General features: G+C 36.2%; 1 protein-coding gene across 1 annotated transcript in view; it reads right to left on the bottom strand.

Moving 5' to 3' along the window:
* Positions 1-27324, bottom strand: part of LOC130229603 (DNA mismatch repair protein Msh3-like) — a 160911-nt gene that overhangs the window by 43035 nt on the left and 90552 nt on the right. The window contains 1 exon segment of the mRNA XM_056458491.1: positions 10379-10565. Coding sequence (XP_056314466.1) covers positions 10379-10565 — 187 coding nt within the window.

The following is a 27324-nucleotide window of genomic DNA, read 5'->3' as shown; positions in this document are numbered from 1 at the left end:
TTGAAGTGCTAGTGTATTTTCGGTGGATGACTATCTACATATGGTAGGGTTTACTTTCTTTTTTTTTTAAGAAATATCTTTTATGCAACTAAGACACATTAAGTCCCAATCCCAATTCTCCTCTTCAGCCTTTCTCTTTTCCCTACACCTCATTTTGTGCATTCATGTGAAGGGCTAGGGGTGTCCATAGTTTGAACGCGTAGGGTTAAGGGCAAGGGCTAGATAGCCCCTGAAAAGAAGATTTTGCATGACTACACATGAAACCAAGGGGTATGAAAATTTCCCAGAATACACCATCTACAACGGCAGCATGGCTGCACACGGAAGTCAGGATTTTTTTAGTATTAGTATTTTTTGGCCTTTTTTACAATAAACAAGCATATGTTTTAAAGGGCACCAAAGCTACCCCATTTTTCAGATTTAATATAAGCCTTTTGTGTCTCCAGAATGTGTCTGTAAAGTTTCAGCTCAAAACACCCATCAGATTTTTTTATTTTAAATTTCTCTTTTATACCTTTTTGCATCAGATAGCAGTTTTGTTGTACTGCGCCTTTAAGGCTAGTCCTCGCCGCCCACTGTTTCTACGTGCCTTTCTGCGTGCCTTAATCTCCTCCCTCGGCTGATTCAGACAACAGACACACTTAAAGGAAGCAGATCTCATGTAACGTTTGTGAGAAATACTACAGTAAGAACTTTACTAATGAGTATTTGATGCATTTGTTGTGTTGAGTTGCAACGATGAGTCACACACAACGCCGTTACAAAGTTCACGCACACACACAGATACACACGCACAGATACACAGCATAGACACACACACACACACACACACACAGACAGTGCGCGCGATTAGGTTTGCACTCTTTTTGCACGCAAATGTGACAGGATATAGTTTAATTTCCACTACTGTATGAATATCTGTTATGTTATTGCATAAAATATACCTGATTTAACGTCCACAAACCGGGATTGAAGCGTCTTCTTTTATAATTGGTCTGACACGCGGCTGTGCTGATAAAGCTGATGTGAATCGCTGTAAATCATTACACACATGCACTGGGTGCGTTTTTATCATCCCAATAGGACGGTCTATACACTATATCAACACATATGTCTATCCAAACAGCTTGAACAGTAGATTTTTCACCATAGGTGCCCTTTAATGCATTCATAATGGCGTTCATGTTTTGTCCCACAACATACTTTCACATCTGACACTCGATGACACCCCAAATCCCCTGTCAGAAAAGTCTAGTGGCTGTGAATGACCTTTTTACAGTGTCTGGTATAACAGTATTTTTGTTTTCTCGGGTTCACATAGATGAATATGGCCATGGTGTAAATCCACAGTACAGTTATGAGCTTACTGCCACATTATATCATTATGATAATATGATATCATTCACCTGAAGAGTCACCTGAAGATAAATGCCAAAAAATAACGCAATTAGAATAACTACAGCAGTCAACATCATCGATCTCATATGAAGTATAAGCTCACAATGACATGATGACATGTGTACGGTAGGTGTTGTAGTGCTGTCCCATTTCATAGGGGTAAATTTTGAAGGCCTTCCCCTTAACACTTTGTTTCAAAAGCCATGCGGAAGAGGTGGGGGAAAGGATACGGGAAAAATATATAATTGGTATTGGGCCTAAATCAAATAGTAATTATGTTCATAAGGTAAAAAAAGAAAGAAAGAAAGAAAGAAAGAAAGAAAGAAAGAAAGAAAGAAAGAAAAGGCAACGTTTCCACCAAAATAAACAGAACTTCTGTTTTGAACAAAAGGTATCTGAAACCATCTGAAAAAGCACCCAAATGGATAATAGTAATAATGATGCTTGCCTCAAAAAGCACCATCACGCATTTAAATACAGTCATTTTGTTTTCCATAATGCATCAACAGCTTTGAAACAAACAGCTCATGCCAATTCGGTGAGCAATGCTCATCAGATGGCCAGTTAAAGGCCCATGGCTGTGCTGTCTGACACTGTGTCCTAACCAGACGTGACGCACGTTTCCCCTCAGGAATTTGTCAGTAATGTCTCAAGTAATTTGTCTCATCTTACTAAAAGTGAACATGTATCATGACGTGGCACAATCACACCCAATAAGAACATATTGATGTTCCATAAACATTTACGAAGAGAGGGATATTGTAGATACAGTTTCATACCAAACGGATGGATGCCCTTCCAGCCACAACTCTGCAACATGCTGAGAAAAACCCATACACACTCATTCACACACACATACACTACAAAGTCATACACTACAGCCAGGTTAGTTTATTCAATTCACTTATAGCACGTGTTTGAACTGTGAGGAAACCAACTCCACACAGAAATGCCAACTGGCCCAGCCAGGACTCGAACCAGCAACCTTCTTGCTGTGAGGTGACAGTGCTAACCACTGAGCCACCATGCCATCAATGATTAAAGTAAGGAGTAAGGTGTAGAGCATAAAAAAAGTTTGTTCAATAAAAAATGGTCACATTAGGGGCTGATACTGAACGCGCTTTTTGCGTTGAGAGGCGCATCTTTTGAATGGTTTACTAACGGCCATGAGTGTTTTACGTTAAGTGCTCATGTTTTAGCCGCCTGCTGCCCCTCGCGCTTTGCCGTTGTGAGCTGCGCGCTCACAGTTTTAAAAAAGTCAACTCTGAGCAGAAAAAATCGTGTTACGTCAATCTCAATCTCCAATCAAATGAAAGCAGAGGCGGGGTTTCCATTGAAGTGACAGCAGTGTTTGTTTTGTCAAGACGACTACATGGACTTTTAAGATGGAGGAGAGACTTGATTCAAGATGACTTTACAAATCTTGAATATCGCAATATTATCAAATACTACACTTATAACAATATCAACAGCAACATTCGCGCACAACACACCGCTGATTCAGTCGTTGCGTAGTGACAAAAAACGAACCGCGCTTCTTTTTTTTCTTGTCAATGTAAGGCTTGGCTTACGCGGCTATTCTGAACCAATAATCAAGCAAAAAGCAGTTGAAGGATGGACTGTTTAAATCAATTATTTATCTGACTCCATTGTAATTATTCTGACGCCATTAAAGCTGTTATCATCATTGATAAAGAGAAAGAATCTCAACGCCTTAAAAGCAAGCAAAGTTGTTTATTAAGTTACACGTTTAAATATACAGACAGTAGAATGAAACAAACTAACATATTGTACAAAGAAACAGCTGTAACATATGAACTGCTGTGTAACAAAGAGAGTGAAACTGCCTTTGTTAGCATATGAGGCTATGCACTGGTGTGCGGGAGAAGCAGAGTAAAAACTATTCACCCCGATCAACAGTTAACTTTCCTTATTATACCCTGGGCAAAGCATTGTCAAACGTGAGTGAAAACCAAGCCCTAAAATCAGCTGAACATGAAAGGAAAGTTGAGGACTTAAAGTGTGGGAGAAGTACATTAACATACCCTCCCCAGACCATGACTCAACAATTGTAAATATATTGCATATTGAAATACAATTAAACAATGTCACTGTTGATTTCATTCCTACAACGCTTAAGTCATAGACTGTCAAATGACACCAAACATGACAAAGTTTTATGAAAGAAGATCACGAACAGATGAATTGTGTATAGTGAAAAGCACATGGTTACTGTAAGCAAATGGCAGAGAACTGTATTGGAGCTGTTGTGAACTCTGCCTTGGCAGGAGGACCCATCCCATGCTTGGAGTGTCTCAGTAGTCCTTCATTAGCATAGAAAGAATAGCATATAATATTTTTCCAGCTCACATCAACAAAAGCGGCAGTGTGGTGCGCCTCGTGTTTTTGGAACGTAAAAGTTTGGTGTGATCGGCCCCTTAACATATGCAGATTTGCGTTTCGGAGTACACTGTTTGCGCAGATAGATACATCATCAGCGCATTCAAGAGTACTGCGCATGCAGTAAATTTAATACAATTCAATTTAATATTCACTAGACATTTGCTATGCTGCTTTAGGGATGTTCTGAAAATTGCATCCACAGTGTAAAAATGTAAAGCTGTGTCAAACTGTTTGTTTACCCCTAAACAGAAATGAAAAAGAACAGCTGTAAGTATATCAGAGCCCCGAGCAAAAGGAAAAAAAGGGTAAATGATGTGAAAACAATCTTAGGATAAGACTAAAGCAACAATGCCTTAGCTGTTGATTTCTCACAGCAGAGTTCTGGCGAACAACCCTGTCCATGTGCCAATAAATAAATAACTCAAGCCTGAGGCAGTATCAGTACAAGAGGAGAGACCTGTGGTGGGAGAAACAGAGCAAAATAGAAAAATAGAAAAAGAAAGAGTGATAGATCTTGCACCTGAGCCAATGCCACAGAGACACATAGCATTATGCAACACCCAGTGGAGCCCACCTTCTGACAGCCCAAGCACCAGCACAGCATCTAAAGTGACGTTTACCTTCAATATGAGCAACAGCAAACTCATTAGCACATTTAATTTGCCACACACACACACGCTGTGATTTCACTAGTGCCATCTCTTTTAACTTTGCAGCAATTTTTGGTGTTCACATTTATGTGACGTGAGATATATCGAGAATGATTTGCTGCTAAATATACACCTGCGGACCATGCTAAGAAAGACTAAGCTAAAGTAGTATAAATGCTAAATTAACATGTTTTAATTGTTTAAAACATAACAGGCAAAGTATATTTTTTTGAAAATACAGTCAAACAACTACACACCATTTAATGGTGTGCGCAGATACAGATATCCAACACATGCACGCTAGAAATATTCATCCTTGTTCAGATTCTGTGCTCGTTCTTTACAAAAATGAAAAGTTTCAAAATCGCATTCAAAATCAAGTTACGGACTATCTTTATAATCCCCTACGTCTCCATTTATTTATTCTATTCTTCAATTCTAGCAAAATGAAGCCACCCAGTGGTGGAAAAAGTACTGAAAAATCATACTCAAGTAAAAGTACTATTACTGGCCTAAAATGTAGTGCAAGTACAGTAAAAGTATCTGTTATAAATATTACTCAAAGTATGAGTAAAAAGTAGACCTTTCAAAAGTACTCAAGAGGAGTATTACGCAGTATTGCGCTGTAAAAAACTAAATGTAAACGTAACATTCTGTACTGCATTTACTGTAGTTATTGCCCAGCAGGCACACAACATCATTTTAATGTACAATAACGACGTCAAAGGTCGTTTAAATTTAGTTGATTTAAGCTTGTGTTAGAAAGTGACCAAAATCCAATGTTGAGCCAACATCTTAAACCAACGTCACATTGACGTCAAATACTGATGTTTATTCATCAGGTATGGCAACTAAAATCCAACATCTGATAGACGTCACAGTGGTAACATCCACACAACATCAACTTGTAACATCGTTAGACGTTGATATTCGGTTGGATGTTGGACATTGGCATTGGCCTGACATTAAGTTCTGACATCACCTGATTTTCATTTCCAAACAAAATGCAACATCCCCACAACACTGGGGTACAACATCAATCTGATGTCATGTTGTCTTGTGCCTGGGTGTTTAAGGCCATTTCAGTCATCATACAGTAAACATCCATTATCTTCTCATCCGTGACATGCATCTAAACTGTCTCTGGGTGAACGCGTGTAAAGATTTTGGATATCTTCTTGGACACTATTAATTCCTCCAAACAGTTTGCTGCAATTATAAAGTGCACATGTCTTGAGGTAGTTCATTATAATGCGATTTACCTTCTATGTGCAATTTGGTTGGACAGGAATCACAGGACTGATTTTTCTAATCCCCATAGACAAGAAAAAATAAAGTAGTGACTGCATGTTGAAGGAAAGTAGTGTAAAAGTAGTCTTAAATTGGTTTTTAAATGTTTAAATAATCATGTTCCAATCCTGTTTTCTGATCTAATCAGTAGGCATCAAACCTCTCACAGAGTCACGCAGGCAACTGCTAATGGTGACTGTCTAGTGCCAAAGTGTAAGACCTCATTTGGTCAATCTGTCTTCTCTGTAAAGGGAGCCAAACTGTGGAATGATTTACCTGTTAGCTTAAAATTAGAAAGTAACCTAAATATTTTTAGTAGTGTTCTAAAAAAGTGGTTAAAGGCAAAACAGCAGTGTTTGCACAAATAGTCTACTGTTAGTTTGTTGGATTATGTCGCCTTTGCTTTTGCTCCAGTAATTTTACGCAAAGATTTATAATGCTGTGTATATGTTTTTTATTATAGTTTCATTTTGTAAATTTGGTCAAGCCTTCTGTGGACAGGTGTTGAGAATTACCAAGTTTGCTAAAACACGTAAACAAATGCATTTGGTTGTCCAGTGTAATTGTGATGTCCATGTCAAATAAATAAAAAAAAAAATAAATAAATAAATAAAAAAGTACCAATACAGCACTAAAAATGTACACAAAAATGTACACATTTGTAAAACTACTTAGTAAATTACAATTCCTGAGGAAAAACTACCCAATAACTACAACTACAATAATCTGAGTATTTGTAGCTTGTTACTTTACACCACTGAAGCCAACCCAGAATCGTTGAAGTCTGATGTGTCTAGTAGTGTTGGGTACTAAACTCTAGAATGCATCTAGGTATGAAAAAGAGGGTCAGTCGACTGATTTTGAGTCAGTTTCTCCCCTTCTTTTAATCATTGGAATGTCCTGATTATCTTGTTGGTTCTAAGGATGACCTTTTCAGATTTCCTGTGGTGTGAGGTGTGTTAAGAATAACTTAATCTGCTTGGAAGGACATTGGTGGAACTCTGATCACGAATCGCAAATATTGAGCATGTTGAATGGTTTAAGAGACAACATTTCCCTGCCATTGATGAGTTTTTAGGTGTATTACAGTGAGGCAGTGGTTCTCAATTCTGGTCCTCTGGACCTCCCGCCCTGCACATTTTGTATGGCTGTTTTTCAATATGCGTTGTTGCGTCCTTGTGTTCTCGTGTAACGTCCTCATCAACATGGTCATTTGAACTGTTGCATGGATTACGTCATCAGATTCGGAGCTCCTATTGGTTCTTGGATTGACGCTCATAGCAGCTGTTGTCACACTGCAGGAAAGTGACTGAAATCTGACACTGCCAGAACTTCATCGGAGGAAAAATCTGATCGCAACAGGCACTAAGCGGCTGTCTGTGAACATGTCAAACCAACGATCAAAGACCACCTGATTTATAGGTCTCCTGGGATTGAATAGGATACATGTGTATTTGTGTGCTTTATAAACATGAACACACAAAAACACACTCAGGCACATGCATGCGCACACACACACGCACGCACGCACGCGCACACACACACGTGTGTGTTTGTTTGTCTGATGTGTTCACGTGTGGATGTAAACCACAAACAAGCATAAAAAAGAAGCACACAAATACAAAAAATGTTTGTGTGTGTGTGTGTGTGTGTGTGTGTGTGTGTGTGTGTGTGTGTGTGTATTAGAAAAAATGCATTTTTCAATGCATTCAATAGAAGACAGAACATGGACACAAAGATAGAATTAAAAGCTCTTTTTCTTTAAAAGCAGAGGCCTTCTTTATTTTGATATATAATACTGTCATATATTCTTAGCAGAGAATATCCCAAGGGGTGTCAAATTTAGGAGAAAATTATTAAAAATGCTGGCTGTAAATTTAAAAAAAAATACAAATAAAAAATAAAATTAAAATAAACAAAACAGAAAACCCAAATAGCCCTTATTAATCAAGCTGTATCAGTTCATATTCACCTAAGCTAAAATAAACAAAAATGAATGAACACTAATGCTTTTTATTAATGTTAACAAAGATTAAGATTATTGTAGTAACCAAAATAACTAATTAAAAAATGGACTACCTAATGTTCTACCTAAAAACTACTTAATACAGAATTGTTTTCAAATGCAGGTTTCTTCTCACTTTACTTTCCAAACAGACTCTTAGCTTTCATTTAATCAATCAATACTGTATTTGATATTCAAAAATACAGAAAAATCAACAAAAAATACACAGTCTACCAATGGTTAACTTCAAGAGAACAACTAAAACGACACACAGCAGCTTTAAACAAGCGTGTCCCACAGGAGATAAGCAGGGAGACTCTATTTGAACCGTGTCCCAATGGATGGACTGGTATGAGATATTTTTTTATGTGTCTGGGGGGTTTAAGCACCCCTGAGTCCGACGTTTCCCCAGATGGTTTGCTTTGCTTTAGAGTATAAACCATTAAGTCTCGCCACTCAGTAACAGATTTTTTGACCTCGTAGCAGTTGGAAGAAAAACAGTTTTTAATTACTTTCAGAATTGCACCTACTGTGACATATTGCGCGTCATATTTTCAAATGCTGCCAGGTGCCACAGAACTGTTATTAAAACTGTGAATGTTTAATGATGTTCACACTTTTAACTACTGTAGGTGTCATTTTGGATCTTGTGATTCCAGTCATGTGAGTTTTTCGGGAGTAGAGAAAGAAAAAACCTTCATGAACTGATGGTAAATATTTTATCATATACTGTGGAAGTTCTCTTGTGACTGTAAGCAACCTTTCATATCTGCAATTTACTAATGCACACTGGAGTTTCAAAGTATCCACTAAATATTAAGGTATTGACACCTTCCTTTTAATGTCCTATCAGTGAGAGTCGCAGCTACATTTAAAAAACAATTCTGAATATAAACCCAAAATGAAAAAGAAAGAATGAAGAAAAAATAAAGATAAACTAAATTTTATGCAAGAACAAATGCTCCAAATCAGTGTTTCTCAACCATGTTCCTGGAGGACCACCAGCTCTGCATATTTTCTATGTCTCCTTAACGAAAAACACCAGATTCAGATCATCAGCACATTAGCAAAGACTGAAAGAGTTGTAATGGATGTGACAGACAAAGGAGACATCCAAAACATGCAGTGCTGGTGGTCCTCCAGAGAATCTAAATGACAACATTTTAATTTAAAATGTGAAAGAAATATCATCAGTACACTGTAAAAATTGCAGAGTTCCACACAATTTCTCAATTCATGTTGTCCCAACAAAAATTTATTAAGTTGACTTAACAGATTTAAGTGGATTGAACTTAAAAAAATTAAGCTGTTCTCAAAAAACCTCAAGAACTGTGATCTCAACTTACTTTAAATAAGTAGTTTGAACAAGAAGCAAAAATATGTTTTTGAGTGTAATCTGCGTAATGAAATAATGATTAATGCTTTACTCAAACACATGAGCATTAATTGTAAGTAGTCTCTGCTACTTAAAAAGTCAGGCTTTTGCCCACATGAAAAGGATTCAGGTTTTGCATATCTTAAAAGATTTCTTTCATCATAGGACAAAATCTGGTGATTTGTACAGCATTCTGATGAAATTCTGCCAGTGTCTCAAAACACAGTGTGGCTTGTCCTACAATGAATGTCAAATCAAGAAGCAATAAGAGTACAGAACCTTATGTCACAATTAGTGACGGTTATAATTATAAATCAGCCTAGATTTCATCCACAACTCAGAAACTCTGTTATCAGAGCTCAACATGTTATCAGACTCTATGGCACCTTGAACTGTGACATATTCTAATTGTGTCTAACTGTAATGATTGCACATTTTTTATTCAAATCCATGATTTCTAAATTTCATATAAAAAAAAAGATGTAACAAATTTCCCAGACTTTTCTCTGTGCATTTTTTGTGTACGTCCATACAAGTCTGGCATTAATTAATAAACTGAGTTTGTCTTGTTAAACTTATAGCTGAGAATACATTCATATAGTCGAATAGGCATCTGTATTATAAATCCTACAGTGTGCACTGATTTAAGATACATAAACCAAATGTCCTCTATATACTGACAAGCTCTGACTCAAAACATAAGTAACACTGATGCTGATATTCTCAAACCAGCAAAATATCAGCAGATTGTTGGGCTTGACCTCCCATGAAACACTGGGTTAAATTCATCCAAAAATGAAAACATACTATCCCCCTCAAGTGGATTCATACCTTTATGAGTTTCCTTTTTCTGTTGAACACAAAAGTAGAGATTTTTAAACATGTTAGAAACACTGTAACCCTTGATTTTCATAATCAGAAATCAATAGTTACAGTTTTCACTTTTCAAAAAAACTTATTTTGTGTTTAACAGAACAAAAACAAACAGGTTGAAGAGTGGGTAAATGACAGAATTTTCCTTTTTATGTGACCTATCGACTTAAGGATATAGGAGTGACCTGGGAACTAAAAACTTACTAAACTCACAGTTGACTATGTAGCATCTAATCACACGCTGAAGCACAAGGAATATCACTCTAATAGTACTGTAATACAAGTAATTGAGGATGGACCTATTTAATACTAATAATCTGTCATGAAAATGCCACAATTGAAGTTTTACACTTCAGGTGTTGGTGCCAAACAAGTCTTTCTAACCTCTCTGATGAAGAACTCCAGCGTGGCATAGGCGATGGCAATGCCGTCGTGAGTGCTGGTGCCTCGACCCAACTCATCCAGGATGACCAGGGAACGGGATGTGGCACAAGACAAAATTTCTGACGTTTCCACAAGCTCCTCCATAAAGGTGCTTCTGCCTCTGGAGATGTTATCAGATGCTCCCATTCTGTCAGAAGCAATCCCAGTTGAACAAAACTCAAATTAGTAAACAAATAAATCCTGGCAACAATTTAAAGTTTAAATGCTTTCATAATTTAATCAAGTCCATGTCATTCTGAACCTGACTTTCTGTATGAACATTCTTTAACACAGAGATACAATGCATGGGACCGAAAAAGGTTTGTTTGATATTAATAATCTATGATAATATCATAATTGTTTTAACAATGTGCAAACTGATAGTATTCAGTGTGTCTCTCACTTTGCAACAAAAACACGTACTGAAACTCCAAAAACATTGACTGTTTTATTAAGCTTATATGCTGCTTATAGGTTGACAGATGGCAATGAGTTCTTGCTGGTCATGAGCTGGTTTAAGCTGGTTTGTTCTTGCTTGTCATGAGCTGTTTTTTACTGTTTTAAGACCATCTTAGGACCAGCATAAGCCCAGCAAAAGATCCAGCAAAAACCAGGACATGACTAGCAATGAACCGCCTTAGACCAGCTCAATAGCCATAGATATTTATACATTAGATAGCACATACAGGCCCTGTACATGCATCAATACCGCCGACATATTGGTACAGTGCTCCCAAGACAAAAGTCATTCAACCGCACTAAATCAAGACTAAAGCCAATCTGAATATGCTGGACTTTTGCGCTGCGTATAGGTGTAGTAACGATCGAACAAATAAAATAAAGCATAAAGGCATAACATTTCATAGGCCAGATTTTGATTTATATGCTCAACAAGTAACGTTACTGATTATAATACAGTCCCTTACTACACTGACCATAAGGCAAAGTAGCATCAACTTGCACTAAATACTAGGCTCATGCTAGTTTTGTTGAAGAAAACCAGTAAAAATGTAAATGAAACATGACAACAAGATGCTTGTGCCAGAAACATGTATTATTGTTGGCTGTAAGTGAAGGATGCTTGATAACATAACAGTGCCGGCGCATTAATGTGTATACTTTCCACTCTAAATGATTGAATATTAAAACTTTTATAAACTATTTAGATCAGAAAGGTGGATGTGCACATTGAGATGCAGGGATATCCATGGCTCACACAAATCGTGAATTACACCCTCTGTAACTTAGAAGTGAAAGAGGGTGTTTTTCTGGATATGGATTAGACCAGTGGTTCTCAACCACTGGGCTGCGGAACTCCAGTACTGGTCTGTAGATCAATTGGTACCGGGCCGCACAAGAAATCATTAATTATTTCCATTTTATTTGTAATCTGAGTCTGAACGATCTTTTATTTTGAAAAATCACCGTTCTCGGTCACTTGAGCACCAGCAAAATGAGTAAGAAACTGCAGAGACCTGGAACGGATGTGATGGTGGGAAACAAAATGCGTGGAAGAAAAAAAAACAGTGATAGGAAAATAAGTTTTAAGATATGAGTTTTTGCGTTCCCTCGCAAAGATGTTTTGCGTTATCTCGCAAAATAGTTTTTTCACAAACACTTCCTGTTCATGGCGTGTACAGAAGCTGATCTGGGATCAGTTTATCATATGGAGTGTGTCCGTATACATGCATTCGCTAATTCATGGGTTGCATAAGAAGGGCAATGATCGACGCACAGCTTTAATGGAAAGAAAGTGAATGCAGACATTTTTATATTTATTTCAGCGTGCTTTGAAAATACACAAGAAATATAGGAAAATACTTAATATGATGATAGAGAATGGTAAAATACAGGAGAATCCCGGCAAAAACGGGAGGGCTGACATGTATGAAGTGAACAGGAAGTGTTTGTGGAAAAAAAGTTTTGCGAGATAACGCAAAACATCTTTGCGAATGCAAAAATTAAAAAATATGTATTTTCCTATCACTGTTTTTTTTCTCCCACGCATTTTTTTTCTAAGTAAAGTCTAAGTCTGTTATTTCCAATGGACATGCGCGCTCGTGACCAAAACATCCATAACACCATATGCATTTATTCAGTAGAGCAGAATAACCAAACAATTCATTAATTACTAAACAAAATGAATGAAAATTATAAAAGAAATAGTCCCTGAATGTTTTTTATTGTTGTTATTGTTTAGCATTTTTAAGATATTACATTAAGTAATGTAGTTTAGTCAAATATCATAACAGTAGCATGAATGCTAACATGATGATAATTTTATGAAAGAGTTCAAGAGAATAAAAAAAAAACGACAATGTTAAGTAAGTTACATCTTAAGTACAACAATTGTCTTGGTTTTTGTTTTTATATTTTGTACCAAAAAGAAAAAAATCTATTTTATTTGTGTTGTTTTTCATTTCTGAATTAAGGCTGATTTATACTTCTGCGTCAAGCGCTTGCTCCGGCACAGCCTTCACGCGGTTGCATACCTCTCGCCATGGCCGAGGCGCACCTCTCAAAAAATGTAACTACATGGTGCAACTACACGTAGCGAAAGCTCTATGATTGGTCAGATTCGGCTACTTGTACATTAAGGTAGCGTTCAGAAAAAACAAAACACCAGCGAAGAAACACGACACAGAGGAACATAAAAAACTGCTTACAACTAGAGTTATGGAAGTGTTATTGCAGAGCAACACAAATAGCACGCAGAAGTATAAATGCATGGCAACACGCAAGGCATGAGCCGTGGGTCACGTCGATCACTTGATGCAGAAGTATAAACCAGGCTTTAATCTGATTTCAAAATGATTTGAAGGTTCTAAATGAATCATCAATTTGAAATGAATCATTCTATCCCTTCGACTCTGACCAAGCCATTAAGATTGTCACAATTTGAAATGATTTTCAACTAAAATCTGCTTAAAGCTATTTGTAACTGCAGTGTTGGAAAGGTTCTTCGGCAGTTAAGCTTTATTGCAGAGGCCACAGTCAGCATTATAGATAAGACTAACTTATATCTAGCCTAATGAGAGAGCCAGGCAGGCGATAATCAAAGTGGTCTGCAAACACTATACAAACTGCATTGAATGTGAGACTAACCAGTGTTTGAGTACTGATTAGTTAGCTTTTTTAAGGCTACAGAAGCTCTACAATCAAAGATGAACCACTACACAATGATCACATGGCTTAACCCTTTATATGTACTCAATGAAATGCTCATTGGAAAAACCCTAATTTTACTTGGTGTAACTACAAGACTTTTTAAACTTTGATAAAAATTATGTTGTGTTCAATGTCAATGACGTTACCGAACTGTATGTCACCCTGGACCACAAAATCATTAAAATATTAAGTGTAGATCATCTTTCATGAGGATTAATTAATTTTCCTTCGGCTTAGTCCCTTATCCACAGCGGAATGAACCACCAACTATTCCGGCATATGTTTGACACAGCGGATGCCCTTCCAGCTGCAACTCATTACTGGTAAACACCCATATACATCTCACATTCACACACAAACTCATAAGCTACAGCCAATTTAGTTCCTCCAGTTCACCTATAGCGCATGTCCAGGCAGAGTTAAACAAACCTCTAGGGTATGTTTTTAAAGCAAGTCTCTTGACCTTTAGCTGCTGCTGTATTAAACAGTGTTAACATTTGGATTTTTCTTTTCTTTTTTTCATTGTTTAGTAGGAAACCAAGCCTACTGCAATGGTATTGAGCAAGATATAAATCAATTAATGTTCCAGCCATTATAGGTCACATGCACAGATCTCCAGATCACAGAATTATCCTTTGTTAACAGCTAACCTGAAAATCATTCCCATTATCCTGATAAGGAGCTTTATCCTACGTTTAAATTGAATAAAACGCCACAGTGAAGCTTTAGCTGGACTAATAGCGCAGCTCTTGGCCACGCTTGACGGAAAGCACAGATGGTATCTCTAGTCTGCTTTGCTGTGAGCCACAGCAACAAAATGGTGCCTCCATTGTATTTGTTACTTTCATCTTTCTCTTTTTTTGCATTTTAACATACATACATTCCGAATACATGAATTTTATTCAGAGTTTTTGTAAGTAGATTTCATTCAAGAAATGATGCTTGAGCTGCACAGTCCAATTTCCGTTTTGAGGGCTTCTGAGTCAAGTGCAATTACATTTATCAGATGATTTGATTGCAGTTGCAATCATACTGTTTTCTATGAAAATGAATAATAAAGAGTAGTTTTTACACATTTTAGCTAGTTTTACACTGACTAATATGTTCATAGATTATAAAGTATGTTTATAAAAGCACCTGGTCACATTAGCAGTAAGCAGTTTCTGCAGTGAATCAGTCTGACTGGTGTGAAAGCTCAAGCTGAACACACCTATAAACACAATAAAGGTCAGCCGGCAGTACAAAACTTCTAGAAAGACTTTTGCATTTTAGATAAAACTTCTTTTTTGAACAAAAAGGATTTAACTTTTAACTTTAAAAGGTATTAAGTCTTTAAGTTACATTACTTTTTGCATAGCACAACATTTTGGTCTCCCTCCCAACCAAAAAAGGGGGAATAGTGCTTCCCAAGCTTAAGTGCCATTTAATAGATGCATTTAATCACTGGCGAAACAAAACTAAAATACTCCCTGACCACTGGTGCATAAAGAAAATATACAGTCTTCTACCTTTGCATGCGATACTTTATACTTCATAGAAGAGGCATCTTTAAGGCGTTATTATCAAAAAAGCCTTCAAAAAGTATGAAATACATTCCAGTAGTTCAGTATATGTTTTCTTTGATTACTTAGGTTGTTACTGATATCTGGTAAGAATTTCTAGTCAGCAGCACTTTTATAAATGTGCTTTCTGCAATGTACATATATATACATATATACATACATATATACATACATATATACATACATATATACATACATACATACATACATATATACATACATATATACATACATATATACATACATACATACATACATACATACATACATACATACATACATACATACATACATACATACATACATACATACATACATACATACATACATACATACATACATACATACATATATATATATATATATATATATATATATATATATATATATATACATTTATATATATATATATATTTATACACACACATATACACGCTGATACGCCGGCTTTTATGAGGAGAGCGTTTTATTCCGCTTCCGACTTTAATTTTTAAAAGATGGAGTTTGATGAACTGCATAAACCTGTCCGACTGTCAGTGAATGGCAAATGAAAATGTCCCTTACCCCTAAACTCGGTGCATTAAAAAGAAAACCCACTGTAGTCGGAAGTGTAGCACTCATCCATATGTGTTTTTGCGCAGCGACGCTACTTTCAATGAGTCCGATTTACTATACATTAAACAGCAACTCCATTTCACGAATGACAAAGTTAAGATGCTGTTCTTTTATCCCACGTGGATGTTATGAGGCTAAACAAGAGACGAAAAAGAGACCAAGAACGTGAGTATGGTTAGAGAGAATGTATGAATGAATGACAGCTTCTAAAAGTGTCTGAGAGAGACATCCTATTTTTTCCCAGTAGGCCTACCCTGTGCTTTATTTGCTAATGTAAGTAATTTTATAAAAGAAAAATATAATGTGTAAAACTATACATTATTTATATTACTTCATGCTACATATACGTCTGATAAGCTTTTTACATTGATGGACAATGCACAGATAATGATGTTCCACAATGTTTTAACACTACTACATTATTTGAATCTAACAAGCTTAGTTTGCGATGTTTACATTGCTCTACTTGCATTAAATCAAAATCCCAAATATCAGAAATGACAAGATTTTATTTAGATAAATATTTATTTAGAATTTGATTAATGTCAGTTTTAATGTTATTGATTAATGCACTTACTTGACAAATTTCATTAATTCATTTCCCTTCTGCTTATTCCCTGGTTTAAAAGGGGTCACCACAGCCTAGTGAACGCCACTTACCTGACAGATTTATGTATTAATTTTAGATGTTTTGTGTTATGAGTTTTATGTTTGACAAAAATTTTCTAATTGCATCTTTAGTGATTTTTTAAAAATTAATTACAATGTCTTGTCCCTATAGGTGGATTTAAAGGTTTTTGCAAAAAAAGCACAAGTGGATTTAGTTGGTTTTGACGCAAAAGAAAGTCTACCTATCTATATTTTTGAAAAAATGTTATTTTATTTACTAGCTAATAACCTTTTCATTACATTTAAAATGAGACTTATGAACATAATCAGAGGAGCTGATTCAAATAATTTATGGGGGCTAATAATTCTGACTTAAACTGTATAAACACAAATTATATTTCATTATTTTTTATATAACACCCAAGTGGATTAAAGATTTGTTTCAACGCATCATTTTTAAACATAACAGTTTATTCAGGAAGCTTGGAGTGTTTGTTATACAAACAAAAGCCACAATTATAATCAAAAATAAAATAAGCTTGGAGGTCAAAATTATTAGCTCTCTGATGTTAATAGTGAATAGTGTATGCCTTTTGCTTGATAACAGCCACAGTAGTTTATTGTAGCTCTCAACAAATTTCAAGCATGTCTCCTGAGGAGTGTTAGCCCATTCTTCCTCAGCAAATCTCTCAAGCTCTTTCAGATTTGTTGGTCTTCTAGCATAAACTCTAGACTTTAGTGTGCCCCACAGATTTTCTATTGGATTCAGGTCTGGGCTTTGTGCAGACCAGTCAAGGACTTTCACTTTGGTCTGTTGGAGGTAGTTCTTCACCAGAAGATGCTTTGGGTCAATATCATGCTGGAATACAAAACTTCGACACAAATCACGTTTTGTCGCAGACTGTCTAAGGTTGCTTTTCAAAATCTTCTGGTAGTTTTCCTTTTTTCATTTTTTCTTTGACCCTGATGAGATTCCTAATTCCAAATGCATTGAAACATCTCCATAGCATTATACTCCCACTACCATGTTTCACTGTGTGAATGGTGTTCTTTGCATTAAACGCCTCTCCCTTCTTCTTTCAAACATAGGCAACATCTCTATGGCCAAAGAGCTCTAGTTTCTTCTCATCCGAACAATGAATACGTTTCCTGTATTCATTATTTTTCTCTAGGTTGTCCCTGGCAAACTTCAGCCTAGCTTGGAGGTGTCTCTTCTTTAAAAGTAAAATTTACGTTTTAATAGTGAATTAACCAATTTAGTGAATTAACCAATTAACCAATTGTTTCTTTTTTAACAAAATACAATTATTTAATAAATGTTTACCATTAAAAATTGAACCAACTAAAACTATTTTATCTTTGAACTTAATTGTGATCAATCTTCTTAAAGTTCCCTTTTTTATTAAACTTAAATATTTTAGGTATGCCAGTAAAGGATGCAACTTTCATCCTGTAACTAATCTCGGTTACAAGTCATTCACAATTTTAACACCTTTTTAAAAACGATTACACAAAATGACATGTACATTTTGAAATATAATATGACAATTTCTTGCTGCATGAAAAGTCAAAATATCTACCAAAACTACTGCAAAATGTACTACTGCAAGCCTCTGCTCTTTCACATCATTCTACAGTCCCATTACGCAAATGTGATAACTGTCCCATGTTTCCGCTTCACCAGAGTGAAGTATAGGCCACTGAACCCTTCAGGCTTAATTGGATGCTGTTTGAACCTGTTCTTGACCTGTTAATTGGAACAAACCAACGAAACTCTGGGGAACCAAGGCAATTATCTTCTGACGTGAACAGTGCCAGGACTGGGTTAATTAACAAGGCAGCATTTCACCGTTAGCGGTATGTACATGTACAGGCTTAGACTGACAGACTGTCCCAAAAAATATTCAACACTCGACATCGCATCCTCTTCACAGCTGCTTAAACAATTTTAGGTGTCAAGCAAAATCATTTTCATTGCTTATTAACTTAATTAACTAATTAATCCATAGATGTTGTGTACATACAGCTACATAAAAAAAAAGCTAGACCACTTCATATTATAGTTAGATTTGTAGTGTTTTTCTTTCAGATTAAAAAAACACTTTAGCATCATATTAAGCATTAGTTTTGTAAAAAAATTTAAATAAATAAATAAAAACATGCCATGTTTTCAGCCATGTTTGTATTTACTATTTGGTAAACTCACCAATAATTAACTGCCATTTTCTGGAAGTAAAAGCTCTAAATAATGATATTTCAGTCAACGTCATTCTCGCTCGAGAAAATGTCTACAGTAAAGCTGTAGGGGTCGTTCACTTCTCCCAAAACAGATGCTTTAAACACATAAATACTTGTGTATAAATGTTCATTACTAACCTTTCTATGAACATGATCTGAACTGCAGATGAATGATGCGAAATAGCCAACTGTAACATCTGGGATTACACAAAATAAATAAATAAATACAACATATATGAACACAAACAGACCCTTATAGTCTCCGCAACATATAGGCCAGTCAGTGCAAACCTCTCATCTGTATCTTTAATCTTCACCAGCACATGTAACCTCTGTTAGAAAGTAATCCCATCACTCCAAGTTCATAATAGTCCAAAAGGTGATGATAATAGTTAAAGATTTTCAGTTTGTTCATGTTTGCTAAAAAAAAAATAATTTTGCGAATTTTTCCGGCTTCTCCTTTGTTTTGTCTCACGTCACTCTCGCGTTTATTCGTTTCTGACAGGATCGGATAACAGAAGCACTTAAATAATACAAGTTGGTGATTTCAAATATACGCAGATGCACAAGCGAGAAAGTGAAACTGCTCTGGGTTTAGACTGACTCAGGGCACAGGGTAGAATCTTTTGCAAAGGGTACCCAAAAAGTGGCACGGTATGGTTAGCTTTTAGGTACCTTTTGACAGTGGAAACGGCCATAAAAGCATACCGAACCATACAGTACCGTACCACTCAGTGGAAACGGGCCATTAAATAATAAAACTAATTTAAATATTTTACTCAACACAAATTCAGTAAATCCAGAGAAGATGAGAATTTCAAGGGGTATCCTATTTTTTTAAATATCTGTATAAAACTGTATAAACACTGACTTTATATTTACAAAATGCATCAATAACTGAATGACTTCTGTAATCATTTACTGACCTTATTACTACTTTACTTGCTTTTACTGTAAAAAGTTTAAAAGACAGCACAAGTCATGTCCAGGGATGGAAATAAATGGTGCTATAAATTAAGGAGGCAATACTAACTAAAATACTAACGGCGATACTTTATTCAGTAACAAGTAATCAAATGAGTTACTGTTTTCCCCATTACAATGCCTTTGCCATTACTGACAATAAAATGTGTGTTGCTATAACTGAGAACATTATGATGAAAATTAACTTTCGTAAGCTGTTTGGACAGAACTGTGTGTATGTGTAATAATAATAATAATAATGATAATAATAATAATAATAATGCATTTTATTTAAAGGTGCCTTTCTTGACACTTAAGGTCACCGTACAACAATCAGTTCAAATAAAAACACAATAAAAGTCAATAGAATACAATACAAATTTTAAAAATGCAGTCAGGTTAAAGAGAATAAGCTGTTCTAAACAGATGTGTTTTGAGTTTGGATTTAAATTGTGAAAGAGAGTCTAAATTACAGAGATCAGGAGGAAGTGAATTGCAAAGCTGAGGAGCAGAGTGGCTGAAGGATCTGCTCCCTATGGTGACAAAGCAGACAGAGGGAACAGTGAGGTGAATGGAAGAAGAAAACCTGAGATTTCGAGAATGTGTGGCAATATGAACAAGATTAGTAAGGTATGGAGGAGCAAGATTGTGGATGGCTTTAGAAGTGAGAAGTATTTTATAATTAATTCTGAATTATAATTAATAATGTGTGCTCTGTGGATGGAGTGATATAAACTCAACAAGTCTTTTTTTTTAATTTCCTGACATTAAAATAGGACCCAAATCTCAGTGATTTTGAGGCCCACCGCAATGTGATGTAAGAGTGCAGGTTTCTCTGCCCACCGATTGATTGACAGGCACCATGTCTCCATAATAACATGTATACACATGTCCACAGAAATTTTTACTAAAATAAACCGGGATTCAAATATCTGTTACAACTCTCTGTGATTTTAAAGTTTAAAATGTTTTTAAAACAGAGCATGTTTGTCATAAAAACAGCAAAATCGCTATGTAATTATTAACCGCTTTAATCAGACAGCCGCATGGTGTCAGTAAACGCTATTATGTGTGTGTGTGTGTGTGTGTGTGTGTGTGTGTGTGTGTGTGTGTGTGTGTGTGTGTGTGTGTGTGTGTGTGTTTGGGTGCTGCAAACAGTATTTGTGTAAGACTCATTATTTCAGAAAGGCTTAAATAAACTCCACCACAAATACATCAAACAAACTTACTTGACATTTTTTATTAATGAGCTGTATTTTAGCTTCATCCGAGTCTGTCACTGACTGCTGTTTATTTGACATAATGCATGATGAGAAGCAGACAGGCATGTGGAAACGGTGGGCGGGGAGAAGCAGCTCATTTGCATTTAAAGCCACAGACTACAAAAACAGCTACAACGTATTCAGACAACAAAGTGGACAGATTCTGGAGGATATAATACATAATCTAATGGGTATTTTGAGCTGAAACTTTACAAACACATTCTGGACACACCAAAGGCTTATCTTACATCTTGTAAAAGTGGTAAAATAGGTGCATTGTAGCATTGTACATTGTAGTTTGCCAATTAGAGGCAAAGTAGTGCTGTTGTTCACACACAAGCACATGCCCACACCAACGACCAGAAGTAAGAATGATGGCAAATCCAACAAGTTCAAAGGTAGCTTTTGCAAACTGGAAATATAAACACTACTTTTCCCTTAAAGGTCTAAAACATCTATTGTGTTTTATTGAGCAACTATAGTAATGATATAATTTATAATGGTACAGTGCTTCCAAAAAGTATTCATAATGCTTCACTTTTTCACTTTTTTTTATGTTACAGCCTTATTCTGAAATGGATTAAAGTCATTTATTTCCGTAAAATTCTACACACAATACCCCATAATCACTATGTGAAGAAATATTTTTTTTTTAAATTGTTGCAAATGTCTCAAAAATAAAAAAAGCTGAAAAATCACATGTACATAAGTATTCACAGCCTTTGCTCAATAATTTGTTGATGTACCTTTGGCAAAAATTACAGCCACAAGTCTTTTTAATTATGACGCCACAAGCTTGGCACATTTTTGCCCATTCCTCTTTGCAGTACCTCTCAAGCTCAATCAGGTTGGATGGAAAGCGACGATGTACAGCCATTTTCAGAACTCTCCAGAGATGTTCAATAGAATTTAGGTCTGGGTTCTGGATGGGCCACTCAAGGACATTCACCGAGTTGTTGTAAAGCCACTTCATTGATATTTTGGCCTCCAAAGGTAACGCCTGGCATTCACTCCAAAGAGTTAAATTTTAGTCTCATAAGACCAGAGAATTTTGTTTCTGATGGTCTGAGAGTCCTTCAGATGCCCTTTGGCAAATTCCAGGCGGGGAGTGGCTTCAGTCTGGCCACTCTACCATACAGACCTGATTGGTGGATTGCTGCACAGATGGTTGTCCTTCAGTAAAGTTCTCCTCTCTACACAAAAGAACGCTGGAGATCAGACAGAGTGACCATCGGGTTATTGATCACCTCCCTGACTAAGGCCCTTCTCCATCGATCACTCAGCTTCGATGCTGTGAATACTTATTTACTGTAGATGTGATTTTTCAGGTTTTTTATTTTTAATAAATTTGCAACAATTTCAAAAAATCTTTTTTCACATTGTCATTATGGGGTATTGTGTGTAGAATTTGGAGGAAATAAATGAATTTAATCCATTTTGGAATAAGGCTGTAACAAAAGAATGTGGAAAAAGTGAAGCGCTATGAATACTTTCCCGGATGCACTGTATGTTAAATTTGATGGTCGTCTCTCACATTGTCCCACAACAACATTAAACTAGTGTAGATTAGTGTACAATGTTTTATTTTTATTTTATAGTCATTTGACAAAATAATTTTAAGAAACACAATAGCTAATATTTGTGAGAAGAAACTAGTAACTATAACTAATTACTCTTTTAAAGGAACATGCCCAACACTGGTCATGCCTGATTCTAAATAGTGAACCACTGTGACGTTGTTGATGTCAGTAGAATAATGACCCATACTACAGCACACAGTGTTAAGAAAAAATAAATATCACATCAGGATAAAAGATCATAAAAGGAGGAGATTGGAGTTCACTGAGGCGACTAAAAAAATAAGAGAAATATATTTAGGTAACATAATAAGAATGGGAATGTTTCACTTGAATTCATGAGGGAGGTTAAAAACCACCGGATAAATTTATGTGACAGCGAACCACACAAAAAAAAAAAAAACAGACAGGCTACTTTTTATATTCTCAAAGCACATTACAGGATGACAGAAGATTAACACTGACACGCACAAGAAATATACATGGATTTGCTTTAGAAATATAAGCTTGCAAATAAATCTTTTAATTTAGTTTTTTTTTTCCTTCTACAAAAAGAAAAATGCTCTGCTGAGTGCTCATTTAGATTTATGTGAAGCTAAATGCAAAAAATAAACCTATAAACAAATAATAATTGGTATAATTGGGACTAAACATGACAAGAGAGAAGTAGTTTAAAGAGGACACATCACAGTGAAAGTCCTCTATGACTACAGCACATGGAGAGTGTCTGCAACTGGACTTGGATCTGGGTTGCCCTTAGTGTGTCACTGTAGACAGCAGTAGTTAAAGTTCAAGTTCAAGTTCATTTATTTATAAAGCACATATAAAAACAGCCACTAGGCTGACCAAAGTGCTGCACATAAGACACAGTAATATTTAGTAAAAATCTAGAGAAAATGTAGTATATAGAGTAGTGATTCTAATTGAGCTTTTGACATGGTGTTCACATTCAAAGTCCCTTTAAGGCAAGTCATTTCACTCGGCAGCCATCTTTGAAACACCTCTCAGGCATGAGCTCGGGCAATCTGTTTGAATGGGGAAAAAAATCAACATCTCCAAAAAGTGCTTGCCAAGCCTCAATTACATTACATACTTGGAATCACCAATATAAATTAAACAACTGGCTCATAAGTTTCGTTTCTCAACATTGAAATCAAACAAAAGTGGCATTTTTTTTCAGGTTGCCCAAGCTAATGTGCATTAGCTTATATATATATATATATATATATATATATATATATATATATATATATATATATATATATATATATATAATTCAATTTTTCTTTTTCCCCCTTTTATTTACCTATCATTTGATGTGCTTTGGTCCACTATCTGTATTAATCTGCCTGATTGCCTGTCTGGGTTTCAACAAGGTCCGGCGCTGACGTAATAAAAAAAAAAACTTCACCAATGTATTCAAATCCAGCTAAGATCGGCTCGGTTTTTCACATGGCAGGTTTTACATCCTTCATACATGTTGATGATCTTCATACCTTCATACATGATCAAGATGATCGACTTAAAAAGAGAATATGTGTTGACATAATCCATAAAGACGTGACGTAAAATGTAAAGCGTGAAGTCATGTATCATTAAAATTGTTGCATTAGTCTGAATGGAAATCCCCTCGTCAGGCAGCGCTGCACCAGCGTGAGAGCGGACCAAAGTGCATCACACGAAAGGTATTAAAAAAGAAAAATAGAAAACGTATAAATATTTTTGTATGTATTAGACACAACTTTGATGCTTGTATTTGCATCAGCTCTGCGATCCACGCCCAGAACTTCACGCATTGTGTTAAATTAGACTGTCCAGTCTCCGTGTTCAGTCCTTTACTTCTAAAAACTATAGTAAAACATGCCGTTTTATTCTGAATTAGTCGAGTTTGTTTAATATATTTTCATTAAAGTGGAAACCAGTTTACAAAATAATGTAAACTTGGCTGAGTGCTTCATTTCCACTTGAAAACTGAAATACAGAATGAAGTGTCTAGGCCTAATAAGAGCCGATCAAAAAAAATTAAGTATCTAATATAATAAAGTTCTTCTGTTACTTTTAATAAGGTTTCTATTTTTTGTGACTTATGAAAATTGCACTACCTTTTGCGGTATTACAGATAAGAGAAAGCCAACACCCACCCACAGACCTTTCCAGACAAAAAGGCACAAAAGTGAACATGGCCTGAATGTCAGGGGGCGGAGCCTATGCTCTAAATGTATGCAAATGAATGCTTGCCTGTTACATCACATGAAACTTTGTTGGCAAACAAGTCATTCAGTTTTGAGTTTACCTGCATCCTCTTAAAGAGATTATGATGAGCTTTTGGCAATGCTATAAGTCAACTAGACTACATGTTAATGCTCTTCTTTGATCTAAATAATGTTGTTAAGCTCATAATCGCAGCAAAGCATAATCGTATTAACATAGGTGCTGAATTTTATCGAAATATACTGGAATGCCAACACCTTAATCATATAAATGCAGTTCTGACCAAATTGTGAATGTGTTTATTAGGGTAGTTAGAGGGATACAGAAGAACAAGAATATGTCTGGCATCTGTACATTTGGTGATGTATAGATGTAGAATGTGCTTTTAAAGCAATTCACTGTCTCACACTTTGTTCTTTGTTGGCACTTTAAATCATATGCCACAATTATCATTGATTTAGAATACTGCAATGACACTGGCAATGACACTTCTATGGCAATGACACCACTATGCACAGCCTATGCACAGAACTTTTGGCACCCTCATCTCCAGTGGAATAGATATATGAATAGAAAACTCCTGTGGACTCATTTAGAGTCGAACAAGTTCACACTGTTCACAATTCACAAATGTTCGAAGTTCACATTTTCAAAGTCTCAGCGCTTCACCTTTAGAAATGGCTTAAAAAAGGTTTCACATTTCTAATGGGGCAAATAAATTATGCAATACAACCTTTATTTTTTAGGAAAGCACCAAAACATAGATTCTGGATGCACTTGGCCAAAAACTGACACCATAAAACCTTTGTAATAATTATTGGTTTTATTAAATAATATAAAGCACTTTACTAAGACTTTTTAAAATCTAACTCATCAAAATCTAACTTGCCATGATATAACAGTAGTTCTAGTGCCAGCAGCAGGAACAACTATACTACATAGTAATATCCTGTCTGTGCATTATTTAGCAGATATTGTTTTTTCCTATAAGCATGTGCAGTTCATGCACAGATAAGTAAACATGTACATCAGTAGAATATTGAGCTATTTTGCTACGTTGAGCTACGTTGACTGCACTCCGCGCTTTGGTCAGTGCAGCAACAAACTGTCTTCGCACAGCCCAAGCCATTGAAATGAATGGGTTTCATACTGTAGCACAACACTTCAACCACGCAGTGACTACAGCTGAAGGGAGAGTTAAACCAGTGTGCTGAATACTGCTGGGGAGTGCAGTGAAGCATAGCCATTTTTCAGCTCATATTCAGCTTCATATGAATACATTAAGACAGTTCTTAATAATACACTCATTCTTTCTAACCACTTTATTAGGTACACCTGTCCAACTTCTTGTTCATGCAAATTTCTAATCAGCCAATCACATGGCAGCAACTAAAGGCAATGTGCTGCATCAGAATGGGGAAGAAAGGTGATTTAAGTGACTTTGAACGTGGTGTGGTTATTGGTGCTGGTCTGAGTATTTCAGAAACTGCTGATCTACTGGGACTTTCACGCACAACCTTCTCTAGGATTTACAAAGAATGGTCCGAAAAAGAGAAAATATCCAGTGAGCGGCAGTTCTGTGGGCTCAAATGCCTTGTTGATGCCAGAGGTCAGAAGAGAATGGCCAGACTGGTTCCAGCTGATAGAAAGGCAACAGTAACTCAAATAACCACTCGTTACAACCGAGGTATGCAGAAGAGCATGTCTGAACGCACAACACGTCCAACTTTGAGGCAGGTGTGCTACAACAGCAGAAGACCACACTGGGTGCCACTCCTGTCAGCTAAGAACAGGAAACTGAGGCTACAATTCGCACAGGCCCATTAGTACCAATTGAGCATCGTGTCAGCGCCACAGCCTATCTGAGTATTGTTGCTGACCATGTCCATCTCTTTATGACCACAGTGTACCCATCTTCTGATGGCTACTTCCAGCAGAATAACGCGCCATGTCATGAAGCGCGAATCATCTCAGATTGGATTCTTAAACATGACAACGAGTTCACTGTACTCAAATGGCCTCCACAGTCACCAGAACTCAATTCGACAGAGCACATTTGGGATGTGGTGGAATGGGAGATTGGCATCATGGATTTGCAGCCAACAAATCTGCAGCAACTGCGTTATGCTATCATGTCAATATGGACAAAAATCTCTGAGGAATATTTCCAGTACCTTGTTGAATCTATGCCACGAAGGATTGAGGCAGTTTTGAAGGCAAAAAGGGGTCCAACCTGGTACTAGTAAAGTGTACCTAAAAAAAGTGGCCGGTGAGTGTATGTGCTGCGCAGTCATGTATGTGAATAGTAATTGTGGTTAAAAAAAACAAAAAATCTTGCAATTCTTAGAAAAAAAAAAGAATTATGGAAATCTGGTGTACGCGGGAGTGAATATCTTTGCTCTTGAATTGTAAACCTTATAATGTCTTTGTGCACACGTAAACATACTCAGTGGTACAGTTTGGTTAAATAAATGCTTCATTTATTATCGGATTACAGTGAATAGGACGTTTTAAGCATTGAAACTTGCAGGAACAAAGACCTTTTACATGTCTATGATTTGATTTCTCATGTCACGATGACCCCTTACAACTACAACAGCAACACTGTATTTGAGTGTATTGACGATGCATTCTTTCTCTTCTTTTGTTGCCTGGCAAGGACTTAAAATCTAACGTAACTCCTCTCCTCAAAAGTCTAGTGA

The sequence above is a fragment of the Danio aesculapii genome, chromosome 5 (assembly GCF_903798145.1).
Source record: "Danio aesculapii chromosome 5, fDanAes4.1, whole genome shotgun sequence".
Lineage (NCBI taxonomy): Eukaryota > Metazoa > Chordata > Actinopteri > Cypriniformes > Danionidae > Danio > Danio aesculapii.
This window is presented reverse-complemented; position numbering and strand designations above follow the sequence as displayed.